This window comes from Cinclus cinclus, chromosome 2, assembly GCF_963662255.1.
Source record: "Cinclus cinclus chromosome 2, bCinCin1.1, whole genome shotgun sequence".
In the NCBI taxonomy this organism is placed as follows: Eukaryota; Metazoa; Chordata; class Aves; order Passeriformes; family Cinclidae; genus Cinclus; species Cinclus cinclus.
In genome coordinates this window covers 82994642-83013920 of record NC_085047.1, presented here as the reverse complement: position 1 = coordinate 83013920, position 19279 = coordinate 82994642, and the positions used below count along the sequence as shown (strand labels likewise).

Genomic DNA, 19279 nt, shown 5'->3' with positions numbered 1-19279 from the left:
TTCCCTGCCCCGGCCCGGGGGAGGAGCGCGGACCGCGGTGTCAGCGGGCTGGCCCTCCTCTTCCGGGGCGGTGGGAGGCCGCTGTCAGCCCGGCTCCGCAGGTAGCGGCGGATCCCCGTGAGTTTCCCCTGGGGTGGCCGTGCCTCCATCCTCTCGGCTGGCTGGTGCCGGGAGCTGCCCGCGGGCGCTGTCCGCTCCCCCGGGACACAGGGGCCGAGGCGGGTGGTGTCGGGGGCAGGCTGCGTTCTCGGGGAAGGTGGAGCAGGAAATCGGCCTGCGAGCACTGAAAGCTCCCTCCTGGGCAGCAGCGGGAGGGGAGCGCTGTGCCTTCTCCTGCCGGGCAGACCTTTGTCTTGCCGATGACAGTGTTTCAATGTCGCAGCCTCGCTGCTGAGTTTGATCCTTAAATGAGGAACCAGCTGGGGACCTTTAAGATAGTGGCTTAAAATGAGGAAAAAACCCGTAAATCCTAAGTAGAGATGGTTTATTGGTTTTTTTTTTAATCATAACGTGCTGGCGTTCTGTTTATAAATCTGTAATTTTATTTTGTTCCCAGTGAAAAACAGACTGATGGCTTCTGCACCTACTTCACAGCCTCCTCCTAAAAAAACGGTGGCCTCTCACGTGCCTTTTGCAGATCTGTGTTCTACTCTGGAGCAAATACAGAAGTGTAAATCTCGTCCGGAGAAAACCAAGTATTTCAAGAATTTTTTGGATTCCTGGAGGAAATTCCATGATGCACTTCATCAAAAAGAGAAAGATGTCACAGATTCCTTTTACCCAGCTATGCGACTTATTCTCCCACAGTTGGAAAGAGAGAGGATGGCGTATGGAATTAAAGAAACTATGCTTGCAAAGCTCTATATTGAACTGCTTAATTTACCAAAAGATGGAAAAGATGCTGCAAAGCTTTTAAATTACAGAACACCTACGGGCTCACGTGGAGATGCTGGAGATTTTGCAATGATTGCATACTTTGTGCTAAAACCTAGGAGCCCAAAACAAGGCAGACTGACAATAGAGCAAGTCAATGAACATTTAGATGCGATATCTAATAATAATGCTGCTAAAAACAAGGGCCAGTTAAAGAAAAGTCTTCTTCACTTAATTAGCCAGAGCACAGCACTGGAACAAAAGTGGCTTATACGAATGATTATAAAGGATCTAAAGCTTGGTGTTAGTCAGCAAACTATATTTTCCATTTTTCATCCTGATGCTGCTGAATTGCACAATGTTACTACTGATTTGGAAAAAGTTTGCAGACAGCTGCATGATCCCTCTGTCTCACTTAGTGATGTTTCTATCATGTTGTTTTCTGCCTTTAAACCAATGCTTGCTGCTATTGCAGATATCCAGCAAATTGAGAAACAAATGGGTAACCAGACATTCTACATAGAAACTAAGCTGGATGGTGAACGTATGCAGATGCACAAAGATGGGGATGTGTACAAGTATTTTTCCCGAAATGGGTTTGACTATACACAGCAGTTTGGTGCTTCACCCCTTGAAGGTTCATTAACACCATTTATTCATAATGTATTTAAGGGCAATATACAAAATTGCATTCTTGATGGTGAAATGATGGCTTACAATCCTGACACACAAACTTTTATGCAAAAAGGAAACAAATTTGACATAAAAAGAATGGTGGAGGACTCTGATCTTCAAACCTGCTTCTGTGTATTTGATGTATTGATGGTTAATGATCAGAAGTTGGGGCATGAAGTACTAAGCAAAAGATATGAAATCTTAAGTAGTGTATTTAACCCATTAAAGGGCAGGATACACATTGTCCATAAGAGAAGTGCCAGAACAAGAAAAGAAGTAATTGATGCTTTAAATGAGGCAATAGATAACAGAGAGGAAGGAATTATGGTGAAAGATCCTATGTCCACCTACAAGCCTGACAAACGTGGGGAAGGCTGGTTAAAAATCAAGCCAGAATATGTCAGTGGACTGATGGATGAACTGGACCTTTTAATTGTTGGTGGTTACTGGGGGAAGGGGTCTCGTGGTGGAATGATGTCTCATTTTCTATGTGCTGTTGCAGAGATGCCCCCTCCAAATGAAAAACCAACCATTTTCCACTCCATTTGTCGTGTTGGCTCTGGCTATACTATGAAAGAGTTGTATGATCTAGGCTTGAAACTGTCCAAACACTGGAAGCCCTACAATAGGAAGGACCCGCCTGGTAACATCTTGTGTGGAACTGAAAAACCGGAAATGTACATTGAACCTTGCAACTCTGTCATAGTTCAGATCAAGGCAGCTGAGATTGTTGACAGTGATATGTATAAAACTGACTGTACTTTGAGATTCCCCCGAATTGAGAAGATAAGAGAAGACAAAGAATGGTACGAGTGTATGACTTCAGACATGTTAGAAGACCTCAGAAGCAAAGCACAAGGAAAGCTGGCCTCTAAGCACCTTCATATAGATGAGTATGATGAGCCACATGAGAAAAAAAGGAAAACTGTTTCAAAGGTGAGGAAGAAAATTGGAATAGCTGAGCAGTTTAAAGCTCCTGATCTTTCTAGTGTAAGCAAGGTTTCAAATGTATTTGAAGATGTTGAGTTTTGTGTTATGACAGGAATGGGAAAATACTCGAAGTGTGAGCTGGAAAACAGAATAGCCCAATGTGGTGGCAGTGTGGCACAGAACCCGGGGCCGGAGACTTACTGTGTCATTGTAGGAGTTGAGAATGTCAGAGTAAAAAACATCATTGCTTCCAACAAATATGATGTGGTGAGGGCAGAGTGGCTCCTTCAGTGTTTTCAAAGCAAAATGCTGGTGCCTTGGCAACCAGCCTTTATGATTCACATGTCTCCTGACACAAAAGAACATTTTGCTCGTGAGTATGATTGTTATGGAGACAGTTACACAGCAAACACAGATGTTGCACAGCTCAAGGAAGTGTTCTCAAGAATGAAGGACAATAAGGCAATGCCTCTGGACTCGATTGCAGAGCTAGAAGAACGTTATTGGGGGAACAGTTGTCAGCTCGGTATATTGAGAGGAAGCACCATTTATGTGGACTGTTACGCTGTTGTTAATGAGCCCAAAAGCAAAATCCCTGGAACTACACTATCAGTTAGAGCTTTGGAGCTCCGTTTTTATGGTGCAAAAGTAGTTTCTCACCTTGAAGAGGGTGTCTCCCATGTTGTTGTAGGAGAAGATTATTCACGGGTAGAAAAAATGAAAGCACTCAGGAGAACGTTTAGAAAAAAATTTAAAATTGTGTCTGAGCTTTGGGTAACACACTCGGTGGAGGAAGGAGTTGCAAAGAATGAAAATCAGTACTTAGTTTAAAGCAGTTTTTAAGATTGGAGCAAAGGCATGACTGGACTCAGTTTTGTGAGGTTGTCCTATGTTTTTTGTGTGTTTTCATGTCTGTTTAAAGCTGGGTCTGGCTAAAGAATAACACTGAATTGCTGAAATCTGAGGAAGGCTTTTAATTTTACTGTTGCAGAAGCAGGAGGATGCTAAGCTATATTGGAGGGGGAAAAGACACCACAAGATAAATTATTTAAGCCTTTTAATCCACAAACTGGTCTCAGGAGAGATCTAAAATTTTATTTAAATAAAATATATTTGAAACTGGCTAGCTTGTTCTAGCTTCAATAATGCTTGCCCTCCACTGTGCAAAGTGGAGAGAATAATTTATTATTTTATGGAGATTCTGCTGTTTGACTATTGTTTAGCTATCGATTTGCAATCACATTCATGTTTTTTGTGGGCTTGTTTTGTATGTATTCCATATGCTAGAGAATTCAGTAATTTATAAACTTCATGTGTACTGTTTAAATTTGCTTGCATCGGTTTTAGCATTAACCACCACACTGCCTCAGAAGCACTTTGATTTTAGGATATTGTGTAGATCCCATGTTTTTTTTATATAAATAGCCTTTGTACAAAAGAACCTAAACTTTTCATTGAGGTGATAATGATTTAATAATTAATTAATACATACGTATGAAATACAAATCAATTACTTAAAAATTGCGATAACCTCCTGTGCTCATTACGGTTTAACTGAATTGTGACAGGACTAGGTTTTTAAAATTAACCATCAGTTTATCTTTTAAAAATGCTTCTTAAGTTATTGGAGGATTAATTTCCAAATATCCAGTTCAATATATATTTTTCCAATTACTAAATAAAATCTATTTTTAAAGTCTGCCTGGTATTTATTTTTAGTAAACAGTCACTTGTGAAAAACACAAAACTTAATTCCTTGTTTTACTGTTAGATAATTCATGCATTAACTTTGAGGGGAGAAAGGTTGAGACCTTGTTTCTTGTTATGTCAACATTGGTATCAAACAGAAATTAAGTTGGGCAGACCACACGGAGTCAGTTTTTAGCTGACCTCTTTCTTCAATGCTTTCCGTGCTCATGTTCATGCAAAAGTTCCTGTAAAAAGAATTGGGGAATGTGATACTAAAGGTTAATTGGAAGGACTGCGTTGGTATCTCTGTGTATTAGCAGCTCCCTTATGTTCTGAAATATACTCAATAAGTAAAATGTAATAGTCACTGTCCACAAATTTCCTGACACCAGGCCTGCTTTGTTATTTTTCTCGAGTGGGGCTGCTATGGTGGGATGTGCTTTTTGTTGGTGAGGATGCTGCCTTGTGCCTATCTTGCTGCTCCCTCAGCATGCTTTCCCTTGTGGAGCAGCCAGGTGCAGTCCTTGACCCAACAGGGATTTGATGGAATGAGGGAAGGCCTCACCTTTCTTTTGACCCCCTGATATTCATCTGGTCTTTAGTTTGGATATGAACTCCTTTCCAGAACCAAATTAGAAAATTGTGGATAGCTTGTCACCTTTTTACTGTACTACATCTGTTTGGTGAAGCACTTAAAAATTGTGTGGTTCCTGTTGCTCAATTTCCAGTTTCCTCTTTTCTGAAAGAGTATGTATGTTTTAAGAATCTGTATTAATATCCTTGAAAAGCGGGAGATCCACTTATTCAGGTGAAATCAGTCAAAATCTGTCAGTGATAGTAAATAACAGGTAAGATGTGCTATTCTGTTTATGGCATCTCAGTGGTCTGGTGAGAGATTTTAAAAACTTCTGTACCTTGCATGTGGGGTTTTTGTAATAATTTCTATCATTCTTTCTGTTAAAATACAATCAAAGGCATTTAATCTTTCCAATCTATAATTGCAGCTTGAATTCTTTTCAGAAGAGGGACTTGAAGTTATAAAATGTCTTAAAGAGATTTAAAAATGTTAGTTTGAAGGTGACTAGGGAAACGCTTTTTGAAACAGTTCAACTGAGCATAAAACCTCTCCAGCTGGTAACAGCTGTTGTACCACAAAGACAGTAGATGGGCCTGTAAAATTTTACAGTGCTATTTTTTTTGCTGAGAGGGGATAAGAATGAGAAAACTCTTAAGTTTGACTTATTATACGAACCTAACAGTGAAGGAGCTTGTAGGTATAATGTTTCTCCGTGTTCCTTTCTAGAAGCAATGAGATTAAAAGTCATCAACCTCAACATTTTCTTTTAGAAAAAATACATTTAGCATTATTTTTGGATGTTTTTAACAGATGTAGCTTTTCTTTGTTTGTAATTTTGGGGAAGATTATCTTGAGATAACATAAGGGAATTGAATTGAAGTTCAAACCTCAAGCATTATGTTCACAGCATATGTGATTGTATATGAAAATTGGTGTAATAAGATTGCTTCAATGTGTATATTTGTCGCTAGATTAGTGACAAAATATATTTAAATTTATTCTTCTGTTAATATTACTAGTAGAGGAACTATATAAATCTATGAAACCAGAGTTCATTTTTCTCCCTGCCATGCATAAAGTAAAATACATCTTTCAGGACTAAAGTTACCAGAAATCAGATATCAGGGGGTAAAAAAAAGAGGATTGTTACACACAAAATGAGTGGGTGTGGTGTGAGGGGTTTTGTTTTCCATTCTTTTATCCTCAGTCTTTCCCAAAATAGAATGGATTCACATACTCTGGTTCTGTATAGAGTTGTATTAGTTAGAATATGGTATTTCCATAGCTTTTTATGAAGTTCAAATTTACCTTTTGAAATACATTCAGGTAGAAGGTTGGTTGTTTTGTTTCATTTTTTATAGAAGTCCTTGTGGTTCTAATTTAAATTTTTATACTTCGTCTGGCATTTTATGTTTTGTTACAGTACAAGTCCAGCTTGATGGAGAAAAGTAGATCTCTAGATGTTGTTTTGCTCAGCTTATGGAAGCTTTCTGATGCTTTCCTGTAATATTTTCATAGATGGCTAATGAAGTATGGGCTAGATGAATGGACGGGGAGGTGGACTGAAAGCTCATTGAAATGCCAGGATTGAAGAGTTGTTATCAGCAGCTGAGGTACAAAACACGAGGCAATGGATGCAAAATGGAACAGGAACTTTTGGTTAAAACTAGGAAAATTTTTACTGTTAAGGGTGGTGAAACAGGAATGCACAGAGGGGTGGTGGAATCTCTATCCTTGGTGACATTAAGTATGCAGTGAGCTACAGCTTGCTCTGCCTGACCCTTCAGCTGGACAGTGTTTGACTAGATGACCGCAAGAGGTGCCATCCAGCCTCAATTGTTCTGTGAATCAGGTCTGAACTAAATTTCCCATTATGATTTTAGGTGTCTTGTGAATGGCCAAAGTGTCAAGTGGTGACATATGCAAATGTAATGGATTTTTTTTTTTTTTTAATTTGCAGGACAAGAGATATTAGTATAGCTAACTGTCTTTATCAGCTTGACTTTTAAAGCTACATGTTAAACTGGAGGAAAAAAAACAAAACAAACCAAGAAAATCCAAAGTATAAACCAAATGCAGTTACAATGAACATGAATATCAAGGTTGTTCAGCCTTCTGAGCAGTGGAAAGAACTCTTTAAGTGCTGTGTATAAAAGTTTAAATACTAGCCATATCTGAGAGAACAGAAAAGCTGGTTTTCAATTTGAGATGATACATAACTGTACCTATTGTGAAAGTGAAAACAGGCTCCAGTAATTTAACCACTTTCACCTGATTGCCCAGTCTTGATTTGGGAGTGCTAAAGGAGCAGCTTCTTTCTTGTGATGGTAGACTTTACAAACATAAACACTAGATCCAAGGAGGAGGTAGGATTTCTCCACATTCTTGCACAAGGAAGCTTCCTCCTGTAGCTAATATGCTATAGCCTCAGCAGACTTTGCTATGGCAGCAACAGCAGCAAAGCAGAGGCATTGTGTTCTTTAGCCTGCACATCATAACATCTACAGTTAATGCAATAACTGTCTGGTCAAAGGATGTTGGATAGGAGTTGGTGTAGGTGCATAAATACGCATACTCAAGTCAAAGGCAGCAAATAGATGTGTAACACAGCTAGTGTCGGCTAAGCTTTTGTGGCTAGTTTTTTTTCCTTCTTGGTCTCCCACAGCTCATCTCTTCAGCTGACCTCTTTTGGCTAGGGTATTATAGATTTTATATGTCAGACATGTCTGCTGCCAAACTGGAATGAATTTATGCATAGAGTTTAAAGCTAGTTCTCGTACCTCTCTGTTATGCTTCAATCTGCCCTGTAAACATGTTCACATATAATATCAAACACAGTTACAAACATCTTGGATTTGGGGTTTTTGTTGGGTTGCTTTTTTTTGTTTGTATTTTACTTTAAATTTCTTGAGTGCTACTAGAGTAACAGAAAAGATTATTCAAGGCAAAAGTACATATGAAGATGATAGGTATCACATTGCTCGGGTCTCTGGACATGGTTGTATGAAGAAAAGAGAATAAACAGGATAGGCAGTTTTGCTGATTACATCTCTGTAACTGACAGCAGCAGGTGCTGGGAGTAGACTGCCTGACACGATGCTGTAGCAGCAACCAGGGAAGAGCAGTGAGGTCGTGGATTAACAACATTAACAACGTTAATAAATAAAACAGTTAATAAAAAACCATATTTTTACCCTTTTCTTTCCCCCTCTGAATTATGTGGTAACTCAAGAATAAATTTTTTCTATATCAATTGTCTAAATTCTTATGCTTGGTGGTTAAGAACTGTATGAACAACAACTGCAGCATACAGATCTCATAAAGATTCCTGGCAGACACTCAGTAAAGGCATCCAAGGTGCAGGATGGATAATATTTAAATCTTTAAGACTGAAATATTTAACTTTTTTAGTGACTGGGAGATATACAGAAACATTTTACCACTAGGAAGAGACCTGATTCTTAATATGTAACGGTACAGGAGAAATATTCCGCTGTATGTGTTTTGGGTAACCTGCCTTCCTGACCTGTGCTTTTGGAAGACACGGCTGATCCAACCTTCTCAAAATCATGCTTACGATTTGCTCTCAGTGCAAAATGCTGTTAGAATTATGTGCTTTGTACTGTGTTGTCTTTGTTTATGACTTCTGGTCTGACTTACACAATTCTGCATTTCATTCAGGGTGCTGAACCCTTGGCCCATATTTTGGCTGAAGGGATGGACTGTGGCTTGGTCATAATCCTGCTCTGGCCTTCTGCAACTGCGTGATTGTCTGTCCAGCATGTGAGCGAGCTCCAGAAATTGCATGGAGGGGAGAGGGATTTCTAAATCACAGTAGCCAAAACCTGCTAAACACAGTTACCTATGTGTAAATGTGAACACATATATAGTGTGTATATATATCTCTGTGTGTGCACACACATGTATAAATATATGTATAAATAAGTGATGCTTATGATGGCTCTTCTGCTCTCACCTCTTTTTATTCCTTCATCTTTAGCAGTGTTGAGGAATGTTTTTAGAGATCCCAGAAGTGGATGGGAAGGCTAGACAGCAAGAATTTGTGACAGTGTCACAGGATTTGTACCTACAGGCTGCCCCAGGCCAACACACCTATGTATGGTCACTGGCATGACTGTGCCTTACACACAGACCTCTTTCTCCCCATCCAGAAAATGGACTGTGGAAGTTTTACTTTGTCAGTAGAAACATGAAGTTCCCAGGTCTCAGCACAGACCATTTCTTGCATTCTGCTGTCTATACTAAACAGAAGTGGTTCCCAGTTCCAGTTCTTTAAACACTATTGTCAACCACCACCAGCTCTTCCTCAATAATACAGCAGAAGTTCTCATTTCTTAAAATAGTCTGGTCATGTAAAAACTTAGCCTTGGTCAGGCCATTCTAGCTGGTGCTTCATCACTGTTTTGGAGAATATTATTTGTTCCAGACCAAATTTCCTTATGGACATGGTAGTGGCAGACTGTGCCACTGATCTGTCTAGTCAGGATGAGGAATTGAGCCTGAGCCGAACATCTGACGTTAAGAGCCTTGAGACCATGGAAAACACATGCTGTGCCTTGGATTATGTTCTGGAGCAGACAAGAAACATGGGGAGGTGGCTGGGTTTTGTAGTCCGTGAGCATGGGTACAGCTCTCCTGCAAGAATCTGAGCTCATGGGAAGACAAGTAAGTGTTCTTGATTGGCCATGCCATGCAGTTATAGCTAATGTCAGAACAGAAGGAGTGCACAGAGGCCAAGAAAACAGACCACAGGTGCCTCTTACACGGGCTGAGGGATAAAGATTGCAAAGTGTTCTCTGTGCATCTCCAGCAAGGGCAGTGGCAACACTTTGCTGTTGTTCACTTAAGCCTTCACCCACAGTTATCTGCCCTTTGGCTATATTCCAGAATTTCCATAGGGAATTTCAATACTCATTTATTATTGCACAAAGGTTTTAGCAATCAGACAACACACAAATCACATATTATCTTTTACAATTATATTAAAAGCTTACAGGAATTAAAATAAAGATTAAAATCATTTAGCAGCATTCACACAATAACAGTTCCCCAAAGATCAGCACAGGCAATCAAACATTGGCAGGAAATAAATATTTAGGCAGGTGGCCAGCATAGATAACTTGGCTCATCAGTATTCAAGCAGGAACAGCTTTTGCATTATTAGTCAGCCTAATTTCCCCCTCCAAACCACAACCACCTCCAACCCTAGCCTCTCTTCTGCCCTTTACTTACTTTTTTTTAGGTGGGGTTTTACCCTGCAGAATCCTGTGCTAGGTCTTGTTTTAAATGCTGTTGAAAGAGGGAGAGAAGCTATTTCAATCAATAGGTTTATGACGATGACTTTGAAGTTGGTTAAATGCAAATAAAGAAGTTTATGCACTAGCATTAAGCAGTATGTGAAAATGGTGTGAAATAGTTTCCGTGTACAAGACAAATAGGCTGCACTGGCTGTTTTACATACATTAATATAATGTGAGCTGGTTCAAGATGATCACAAGGAAGAATTAAGTTTTGTCAATATATCCTTCTAACTTAAATGTTGACCTGTCAACATTATGTGCATCTAGCTTCAAAGCAGAATTGCTTAAATTTGCTAAACAGCCTCTCCAGATCTGCAGAGAAAAATCAGGTCTGCCTGTCTCCAGTTTCTTGTACAAAACTCTCTCTCACTTCAGGCAGATTTGGGCGTCCAGCCTGTTCACTGCAGCTGTAAGCTTAGTATTCTGTGAAGACTTTCTAAGGTAAAGTGGGTCCTCTTCCCAGGAGTTCTTCTTTGTAAAATGGTCAACATATGCCCCAGAAATTCAGAGGTAGAAAGCCTGTTTTAATCTGTCCCACAGACACCTATAAAAGTGAAATCTGATTCCCTTTCACTCTTCACATCTCTTTCTCCTTGACATTCTTAATTATGCATGATCCATATTTTGGGAGAACAGTTAAAAGAGCTTTCATCCTTCTATATATTCCACCTACTTTATTTACAGTCTGTGATTTGGGTGTTTCCCAGGAATAGGAGGACCATGTTACTGTTGTATTGTACAGAAACATCCGGCTGCCTGATTCTCCAAACAATGGACCATTATATAAAAAGGGGTCTCTAGAAACCCCACAAACTGGGTGAAACACTGTGAGAGACTGGACTGGTTAATGACTCAAACAATCAACCTTTTAACCTCTCAGGTGCAGAGGGCAGTGCACACTCCTCACAGGAGGCTACAGCTGGGCCTTGAACAAGATAAGGGAGAAGGCTGGTAAGAGGCAAGTCCTGTGAGGCAGGATAGTGCTTTTTATCGTGCCCATGTCCTCCCTTACATAATGGCTCAGGTATGAAAACTCCCCTCAGGGAGTATCTGGACATTCACAAGTAGCCCGAAGGTATTCCCCCCTTCTGATGGTTTATTGTTGACTCAGCTGTGCTGACCTGAGAGGCAGCTGTAAGGTCTTAAACCACCAAAGACTCCTAAGTGTCCTGTGACCCAGGGCATTACATTCTTCAGTGTGAAACTCCAGTAATCCCACTTTCATGCCCCAGGGAAGGTACCTGGGCATTTCCAGCTGAACCTAAGCATATGTGGATGTTGTTTTGTGGATTTCCCCCACTCCTAATGGGTCAAGACAGTGATCATCGCTTTCACCAACAAACTTTAAAGTTGCAACAATCAAGTCTTCTGGCAGGATCCAACAGGACATGACTATAGACTTTTCTACTTTTATTCTTTCACTTTCTTTTTCTTATTTCTTTCCATTTATATATCTGTCTATTACTCTACCTCACAATTACTGTTAAATAAAGTCTGTATCATTGACTTTAGCATATGGTCTCATTTGCACCTTACTTCAGGCAGTGGCATCTCTCTAATAATTTTAATAATTGGATCTGAACACACTGTTAAGAGCAAAGAAAAATCTCATTAACTGAAAGAAATTTACTTCTTTCTTTTTTCCTCCAAATTTAGATATCTAAAGTAAGGCTGGCACAGAGCTTGAATTCTTCCTAAAGCTGGGTGAACATAAACTATTCTTTGAAAAGGACTGGTAAACATCCAGATTTTTAAATTACTTTTTAACCTGGATTCACAAATGAAGCATTTGCCATGGGAAGTTTCAGTCCCTGCTCTCAAAGTTGTTTATTTGTTTGACATCACTGAGAAATCATTATAGCAATCCATATAAATGGCCCAGCCATTGGCCTACAGGATGTAATGAGAAGTCTTGGGCTGATGTGAATGCTGTACTTCCAATAAAGTCTCCAATTAAAAGAGAGAGACTTTGCACACCGCAGTTTTTCTGCTGGTTGAAAATAGCTATACATTTCTAAAGCGTCAGGTCACAGTTTCCATTTTGGGGCAATAGCTTACCTGTCAGCTACTATATTTTTCCTGAATGATTAGGAAATGTTAAAAGCTACAGGGGTGCAGTCTGAAAATGGGATATATACAGTGTTGAGGAATTTTTATTGTACAGCTAGAGTTCAGTTAAACACATGTGTGCTTAAACATAAAAGAGAAATGGTTTATGAATAATGCATTGGCCAGAGTTCTACCAGTATATGCAGTTCTACATGGAGTCTCCATAGAGGTGTCATAGCAGATTCCTCATGATCTTTGGCATCAGCAATAATCTTGAGGTTGCATGTAGCTCCTCAGCCCAGCTGTGGGTCTGTCCCCCAGCTCTGCTGTCCAAAGATCAACCCTAAGCTTGCACCCCTGAATATTCCCATTCCAGGATGGTTTATAAGGCAATGCTGAGGTTGTTTCTCATCTTATCACCCAGGGAGCCCTTATTCCCTTGCAAGAAGTCCATCTGTCTCTGGCATTCCTGCTTCCAGAGAGATTAACCTTTTCTTGCAGTTAGGCTTTCTAGCCTTGCATTCCAGATCATTTATTGTGATGAGTAAATCACAAATTACCCTATTGAGCAGTTATAATTAGACCTTCCTCTTCAACAGTCAGATTTCAAAGACCATACACTGGAGAACACTTTCCTTTCCTCTTAGAAGTTATACCTCAAAATTCTCTCCCTGTTCAAGTTCTGCCCCCAGTTGCATTTGGACTATTTGCGTTTTGGTGGCATCCAAAGAAGTGCAGCATGACTGAGCCATTACCTGTTTGGTGTACCCAGCTGATATAACTTTTCTTAGCACTTTGAACACCTTTAGCTATTTGCAAAGAGACTATGACAGCATAATACCTACAGCTATAGAGTATATAACAATTATTCATTGCTAGGCATGTACAGATGTTGGCTACCTAATAAAGAGCTAAGCTAAATGTTAGTGTGCTCAGCCTTCACCCGTTCCCATGTGACACTCAGAGACTCCAGGGAGAGATAGCCAGGGATCAACAATGAGGTCACGAAGATCCTGAGTCAGGTAAAGGCATCAAGGTTGGCCCTTGATGCTCTCTGGATTTCATCTTTTCCTGAGTTCTCTTTCACCTCCTTCTTCTTCCATCAGAGTATTTTCTTTACCACCTTGGTGTTTTTTTCCTTCAGAATCTTTGAACCACTCACAGACCTAGTTTCACTAATTCTACCTCCACTGTCAACTTTACCTTTCTTGTCTCACACAGTTCCATGCTGCAGATGTCGCAGCTCTTTCTTCCAACTTAAAAATTTCCTCAGAAGTCTGAGCCAGGCTTCTCTACCAGGGGTAAGCCATTCTTGAAACACAGTCAGCTGAAATCCTGTGAGGGAAGAAAAGTTGCATGAAGGAGATACGTTTGCAAAACATATATACCTTTATATATATTTAATGGAACTTGCAAGACACTTATTTTGAATTCAGAGAGAAGCTGCATGCATTAAGTGCTGTATGTAGTAAAATTGTCTTTCCAGAGACTTGCTTTTTTCTTTTCTTTCCTCCCTATGAGAATTTTATGTTAATCATAAAATGAGAAGTCAAGGGCAAAATGAAGGGAACTACAGCTTGTTAGGAGTCAGACCTCATTACATAGAAGGTAGATTATTTACTTCTTCTCTTTCCCTCCGTTCACATTTTCAATCAAGGTGCCTGAAAAGAATGAACACTGAGCAATCAAAGTGTGAATGCCTGTGTCTGTGTCTATTCATATATTGTAACTTCTGAACCAATGGCCCAGTTCTATCCAAATTTCACAAAGAAATGCTGCTTCTCTCTGTCCACTCCTCTGCCCAAACTCCAGTATGGGAGATGCCTGAAAAGAGAATGTGGTGATGGCCTCTATGAGGGAAAGAGTCCATGTACCTATACTGGAAAGAAAATATTTCAGGTGCCAAAATATTTCAGGTGCCAACTTCTCCTAGTTTTCTCATTTTCTCATGAAGTCAATCCATCCAAGGCACAGAAACAGGAACACAAGATTCTTTGGTTGTGACACTGCCTCTCCTGCTCCAGTCTGCTGCTTAGTGCTCGCATGAAGAGGGAACAATGAATGCCCGATCACATGAAAATCTCATACTTCATTAGGCATCAAAGTATCTAATCATTAATCTGCAAACTCTTTGAGACCACTCTCATCTGGTTCTGTTGTTCAGAGAACTCTGTAAGTTCAGCATTGCTGAGGTGTGTTATGTATATCCTGACACACACCACTCTTGCAAATGCCATGATTTTTATTTGTGTTGTTTACTCAGACTCTCAGAACCTAGCACACTCCTGCTATACTACAGTCTGCTGTAATATGGTGCTTGTCATTTTTATTTCGTGAGAAAGATACTAAAAATGCAATGCTATCACATCCTTTTTATGAATTTTCAGTGACTCTAAATCGAGTGGAAATAAAAGAAGAGTACTCATATAAGAAGGCAATTTCTACCTGAACAGAAAGAGCCAAATATGAGGAAAAGAGACTGGAAGATGAACAAATGTTCCACAGATTGCTCCTTTTAGTTCCATAAACTACATAATTGCCAAGCTCACAGCATAGGGAAAGTGATTTGATAACCACTAGACAATCCCATCAAAATCATGTGATTCAATTATGGTTTGGTTTGGGTGATGTTCCAGTGCTTCACCAGTTACTGGATAGTATGTGGGATGAAGGGTTGCTGCACTGTGCCAGCCTACAGGAAAACTATTAATTTTATATTTTTGTTGGCAATGCAATTTTTCAGAGTATTCATTTTTCTCAGGACCCTGCAATTTCTTCCTTAGAAATTTTAGGGCTATGGTTCAGTCCAAGTCTTTGGCAGTGCTGTGCTTTTACCTGAAATTATCACAATAATATGTCACCAAAATGCATTTTTTAAGGAAAGCTTTGTTCTTCAGGATCCAAAATATAAGATCCAAATATAAAAACAGGTATGATGATACAATTTCTTCTTTAACTTGTTCCCACATGATTTGATAATGTCATTGTGTATGTAAAATTGTCAGTTTTAGTAGTCCTGTGCTCAAGAGGTATATCTGTTTTCTTCATGGTTCATAGTGGAATTGTTATTTACACTAAAATAATATCAGCTTTCATTTAGGGAGTAGTTAAAAGAGCTGTAAGTTATACATTTAATAATTAAACAAAAATTTAAAATAAAAATGTATATTTCTATGGATAGAGGGGAGATTCTAAAAATTCTTCTCCTGAATAAAAATTCTAACTTTACAGGAAAAAACTTAGTGTTGTAATCCAAAGGATAAACTAAAATTCATGGATGGTATTGGAAGCAGATGTAGTAGCTAATACAAAAATTAATTGTCCCAGGAAAAGCAAACTCAAGAGGGAAAGAAACACCCTTGTGCTGTGAATGATTTAGACATTAATGATTCTGTGTTCATTAGCAGTGATGATTGTTAGTACTCAAGACAGCATAAAACATCAATGTCTCCTTTTAAAGACACTCATAAAGCAGACAAATTCTACAGCAATCAGAGTTGAATGAAAGTACTTAAAAGTGAATAACAATCAAATCAAGCAATGACTTGGGATTTTTTATTTTTTTTTTGGCTGGATGTTCTTGTGCTCTGTAACCCAATATCACTGACAGCAGCTGGCTCTTAATGCAGACAAAAGATTCCTCATGAATACTGAGTTGACATTTAAAGTCTTATGATCACTCAACTTAGGGAATAAATTTGTACATGAAAATTCAGCTGACATATAACTGAAAAATTCTGATGAAGTAACATAACTTTAACTTCCTGAGCACAAAAATAATGCAAAGATATTACTCTATGTTTTGGAAATTACCTAGGCTCTGTAAAGGTTAAATAAATGAAGTATTCAATCCACAGTTCTTGAATCATCAGTCAGCATTCCCAAGTGCAGAAGTGAAGAAGACCAGAGTATGAACTATGACACCACTGGAGTGAAACATTTAATGGGAAAATGCATGTTTGAAAGATACCAATCAGCTTGCGTAGTCTGGCCTTTACCTCGTAATCTGTAGTAGTTCCAACGTTGTAAGAATTTTCACCTTGTATCATTCTTGTTTCCTAAATCCTTTGTCATAAAAAACCTTTGCTATCATCATTATGTTAAAGTTGCAAAAATAGGATTTAGCTGTTCCAAACCCACCTTAGGCAAAGTTTAGACTTCTAATTAGCATCTTCAAGACCTCTTTAATTACTACCAAAAGCTACTAAAGCTTTGTAAGTTATCCCAGGTAACATTCAAGGTCAGGTTGGGCTGGGCTCTGAGCAACCTGATCTATTAGAAAACATCCCTTTTCATTGCAGGGGAGTTGGACTAGATAGCTTCCAACCAAAACTGTTCTGTGATTATATGATTCTAAGCTCCTTGGTACCTTATCTTAAAAAAATATTTTGTGTCCTGCTTCTGAATATGAAGAGCAGCATGTCAGTTTTCACAGCACTGGGCACTGTTGGTGATGAAGGCTGCTAATATTCCATCCACTGCTCCACAAGGACTCAACTCAGTTATCACTTCACAGCAAACCTGCTGCTGTGGTTCAGCCTGCTATGCAATGAAATTTGCTGTTTCTTTGAAGTGATGCTGGTTGTCGTTAGAACAGATGTTAACATGCAGGATGTGGGTGACCTGTGTCAAATATCCTGTGTTTGAGAGGCTTCAGGGTCACTTGTGCCAACTTTCCAGATGAAACCCAGGTGAGCTGGCTGGACACCTTGATATACCACGGGCATTCTTTAACTTACCTGTGGAAGCTGTGCAGGAGCACTGTGTTGCCAGCCCTGCTTCAAGAGCTGGTTATATATTTCATCCAGCAACAGCTTAATGCAGAATGCAAAAACAATACTTCACAAGTAGATTCGAGTTTAGAGCTTCTGCATCCTAAAACAACACAAAGCTAATGGATTAATTTGTCACTGTGTATATATATATATATATATTTATATATTCACACACACTATATACCTTGTATATATATATATATATATATATTAGCTTTGTATTTTATGTGCATATAGGTATACATATATTAAACAGGTGTCCTCCTCCAGAAGACATCCCACCTGTACATTTTAACTAGCTGGAAATGCCTCTGGGTAGCCTAGACGTCTGTGTCTAAGCCCTGGAGGTAGGTGACCTCCCAGGCACACCCACACCCTTGCTTACTGTGTCATGCCTCCTTCATAGTCAAAATAGAAAAAGCAATCCTTTTTCTATATGCATCTGTGTATAATTTTGTTTCCTTATGCCTGTATGAGTACTAAGAGAGGGATTATAGATACTCAGAGCTTTCAAGATGTATTCAGTGAGAAGCCCCATCTGAGTATTACTAATGTGTGGAAAGAGTTGCAGAATATTTGAAATATAAATCATGATTTAAAATTTACATTTACTTTAGTGTCATGAAGAAAGCCAAGTGACTGTGTTTACATAAATGACATTTTAAGAAAAGGAAAATCAAGAGATAAGAGAAATATATCTGGATAACCATGTTATTTATGACTTTGTAGGCTTGTATAAATGTCTTCGAAATTAGAAGGATGTTGGCTTGTATCAAAGGGCTGACTTGGCAAGAGCCTCACTTTTATTCTGGTGATATAATCAGTGAAGAAACAGTGCATCTGTAGTAATAATTGACCTTTTCTGTTTTCCCCTTTTTAAAAAACATGAAGGTATGTTGTCCTTTTTTTGCTAAAAATGCATTTTCTCTTTGTGCTAAGTAAAATAAACACAGGCAAAATCCCTGTGTCAGTTAGTGCATTAGGAGCAAGAAATTTTGTTCGCATGTCATCCTCATAGTAGATGAAAGATCAAAGACCATCAAAAAAGCCAAAGGAATTCAGTGCTTCAGCTTGTAGCATTTTTGTTGCTCTTATCCTGCCAAGTGCTTAAAAATATGGTTTATTTTAAGTGTGGAAGTGGCTTTACTGACTCATATATTTTTGAATTCATTTTTTAAAGACTTGCATTTAAGCATGTGTAGGACTGGATTAAAATTTAAATTTTAGTTTTCACACTGGATATGCAGAGATTATTCTGGGCATATTCATCCACAAGTGACATTTTGAACTAACCTGTTAACATACAAAAGTCAACCTGGTAGAGTTTGACTTTGACTGAATGGTACTATTTTACACTAGCTGTGATCAAACTGTTTTGTTTAGTTTATAACAGAGTCAGTTTTTCAGTGGATTTGCTTGCGAGATTCTGTGGGTGAAAGCACAAAACAGTGTGGAAACAATTTCCTTGTCAGACAGTATTTTAGGAGACAGCCTGCAGAGTTCAGCAGAACAGACAACAGCAATAAAACTGAAATGCAGTCTATTTGCCACAGTGTTTTTGACTAAACCCAAGCAAAATACAGGGTAAAATAAAAATATTTGGATGGAAAGAATGACATTAAGAGAGAGACTCTTGATGAATCTTGTATATGTATTTGTCTGAAAATGGAAGAAGAGGTCCTTGCTTTAGAAGCATATACACTGCCACTGGTGTCTTATCAAACATATGTACCCATAAATATGAAAAGATTGAATTTATGAGGCACCTACATAAACATGCCTCAAAAATTATATGACATGTAAAAAGAAGGAAGTGGGGTTTTCTTAATTTCCATTTCCCAAGGGACATGTTAGGATTTCTGGAACATTGTTTCACAGTAACTCTTTCTAAATTTTTTTCATTTATTAATTTAAAAGGATCTTAACCCAAAAAATTATCAATCTTAATTTTTCATGATCAAAAACCCTGAATAATTAATTGTTGCATCTGTTACTAGTGCAGTGCAGTTTGTAGCACTAGCTGTTTCCTGGAACAGCATGTGGTTTATTTCCAGATGAAGTCAGTCAAAACATGGGAGAGGTCTTAAGGGAAAAGGTAGTTTTAGGCTTCATGTTTAAGATAAGAAAAAGCTTTGGAAAACATGTGTTTTAAAGATGGAAGGGAGTGTAGGACAAAAGGAAGGAAATTATTTTAGGGACAGAATAATCCCGAATCAGTTAGGTTGGAAAAGACCTCTGAGATCATTGAGTCCAACCTATGACCAAACACCACCATGTCAACCACACCATGGCACTGAGTACCATGTCCAGTCTTTCCATAAATATCTCCAGGGAGGATGACTCCTCCCCCTCCCTGGGCAGCTCATTCCAATATCTAATCACCTGGTCTT

At 38.9% G+C, this 19279-nt stretch overlaps 1 protein-coding gene across 2 annotated transcripts; it reads left to right on the top strand.

The window, feature by feature from the left end:
• The first annotated feature begins 28 nt into the window (after positions 1-28).
• On the top strand, positions 29-4279 carry LIG4 (DNA ligase 4). Of its 2 annotated transcripts, none has more exons than XM_062487826.1 (2): positions 29-101; positions 557-4279. In XM_062487826.1, exon 2 carries the CDS (start codon positions 571-573, stop codon positions 3307-3309), a length of 2739 nt encoding a protein of 912 aa, XP_062343810.1. In that variant the 5' UTR covers positions 29-101; positions 557-570; the 3' UTR covers positions 3310-4279. The 2 variants fall into 2 exon arrangements, with proteins under 2 accessions (XP_062343810.1, XP_062343809.1); XM_062487825.1 differs by having other exon boundaries at positions 29-117.
• Positions 4280-19279: the final 15000 nt, after the last annotated feature.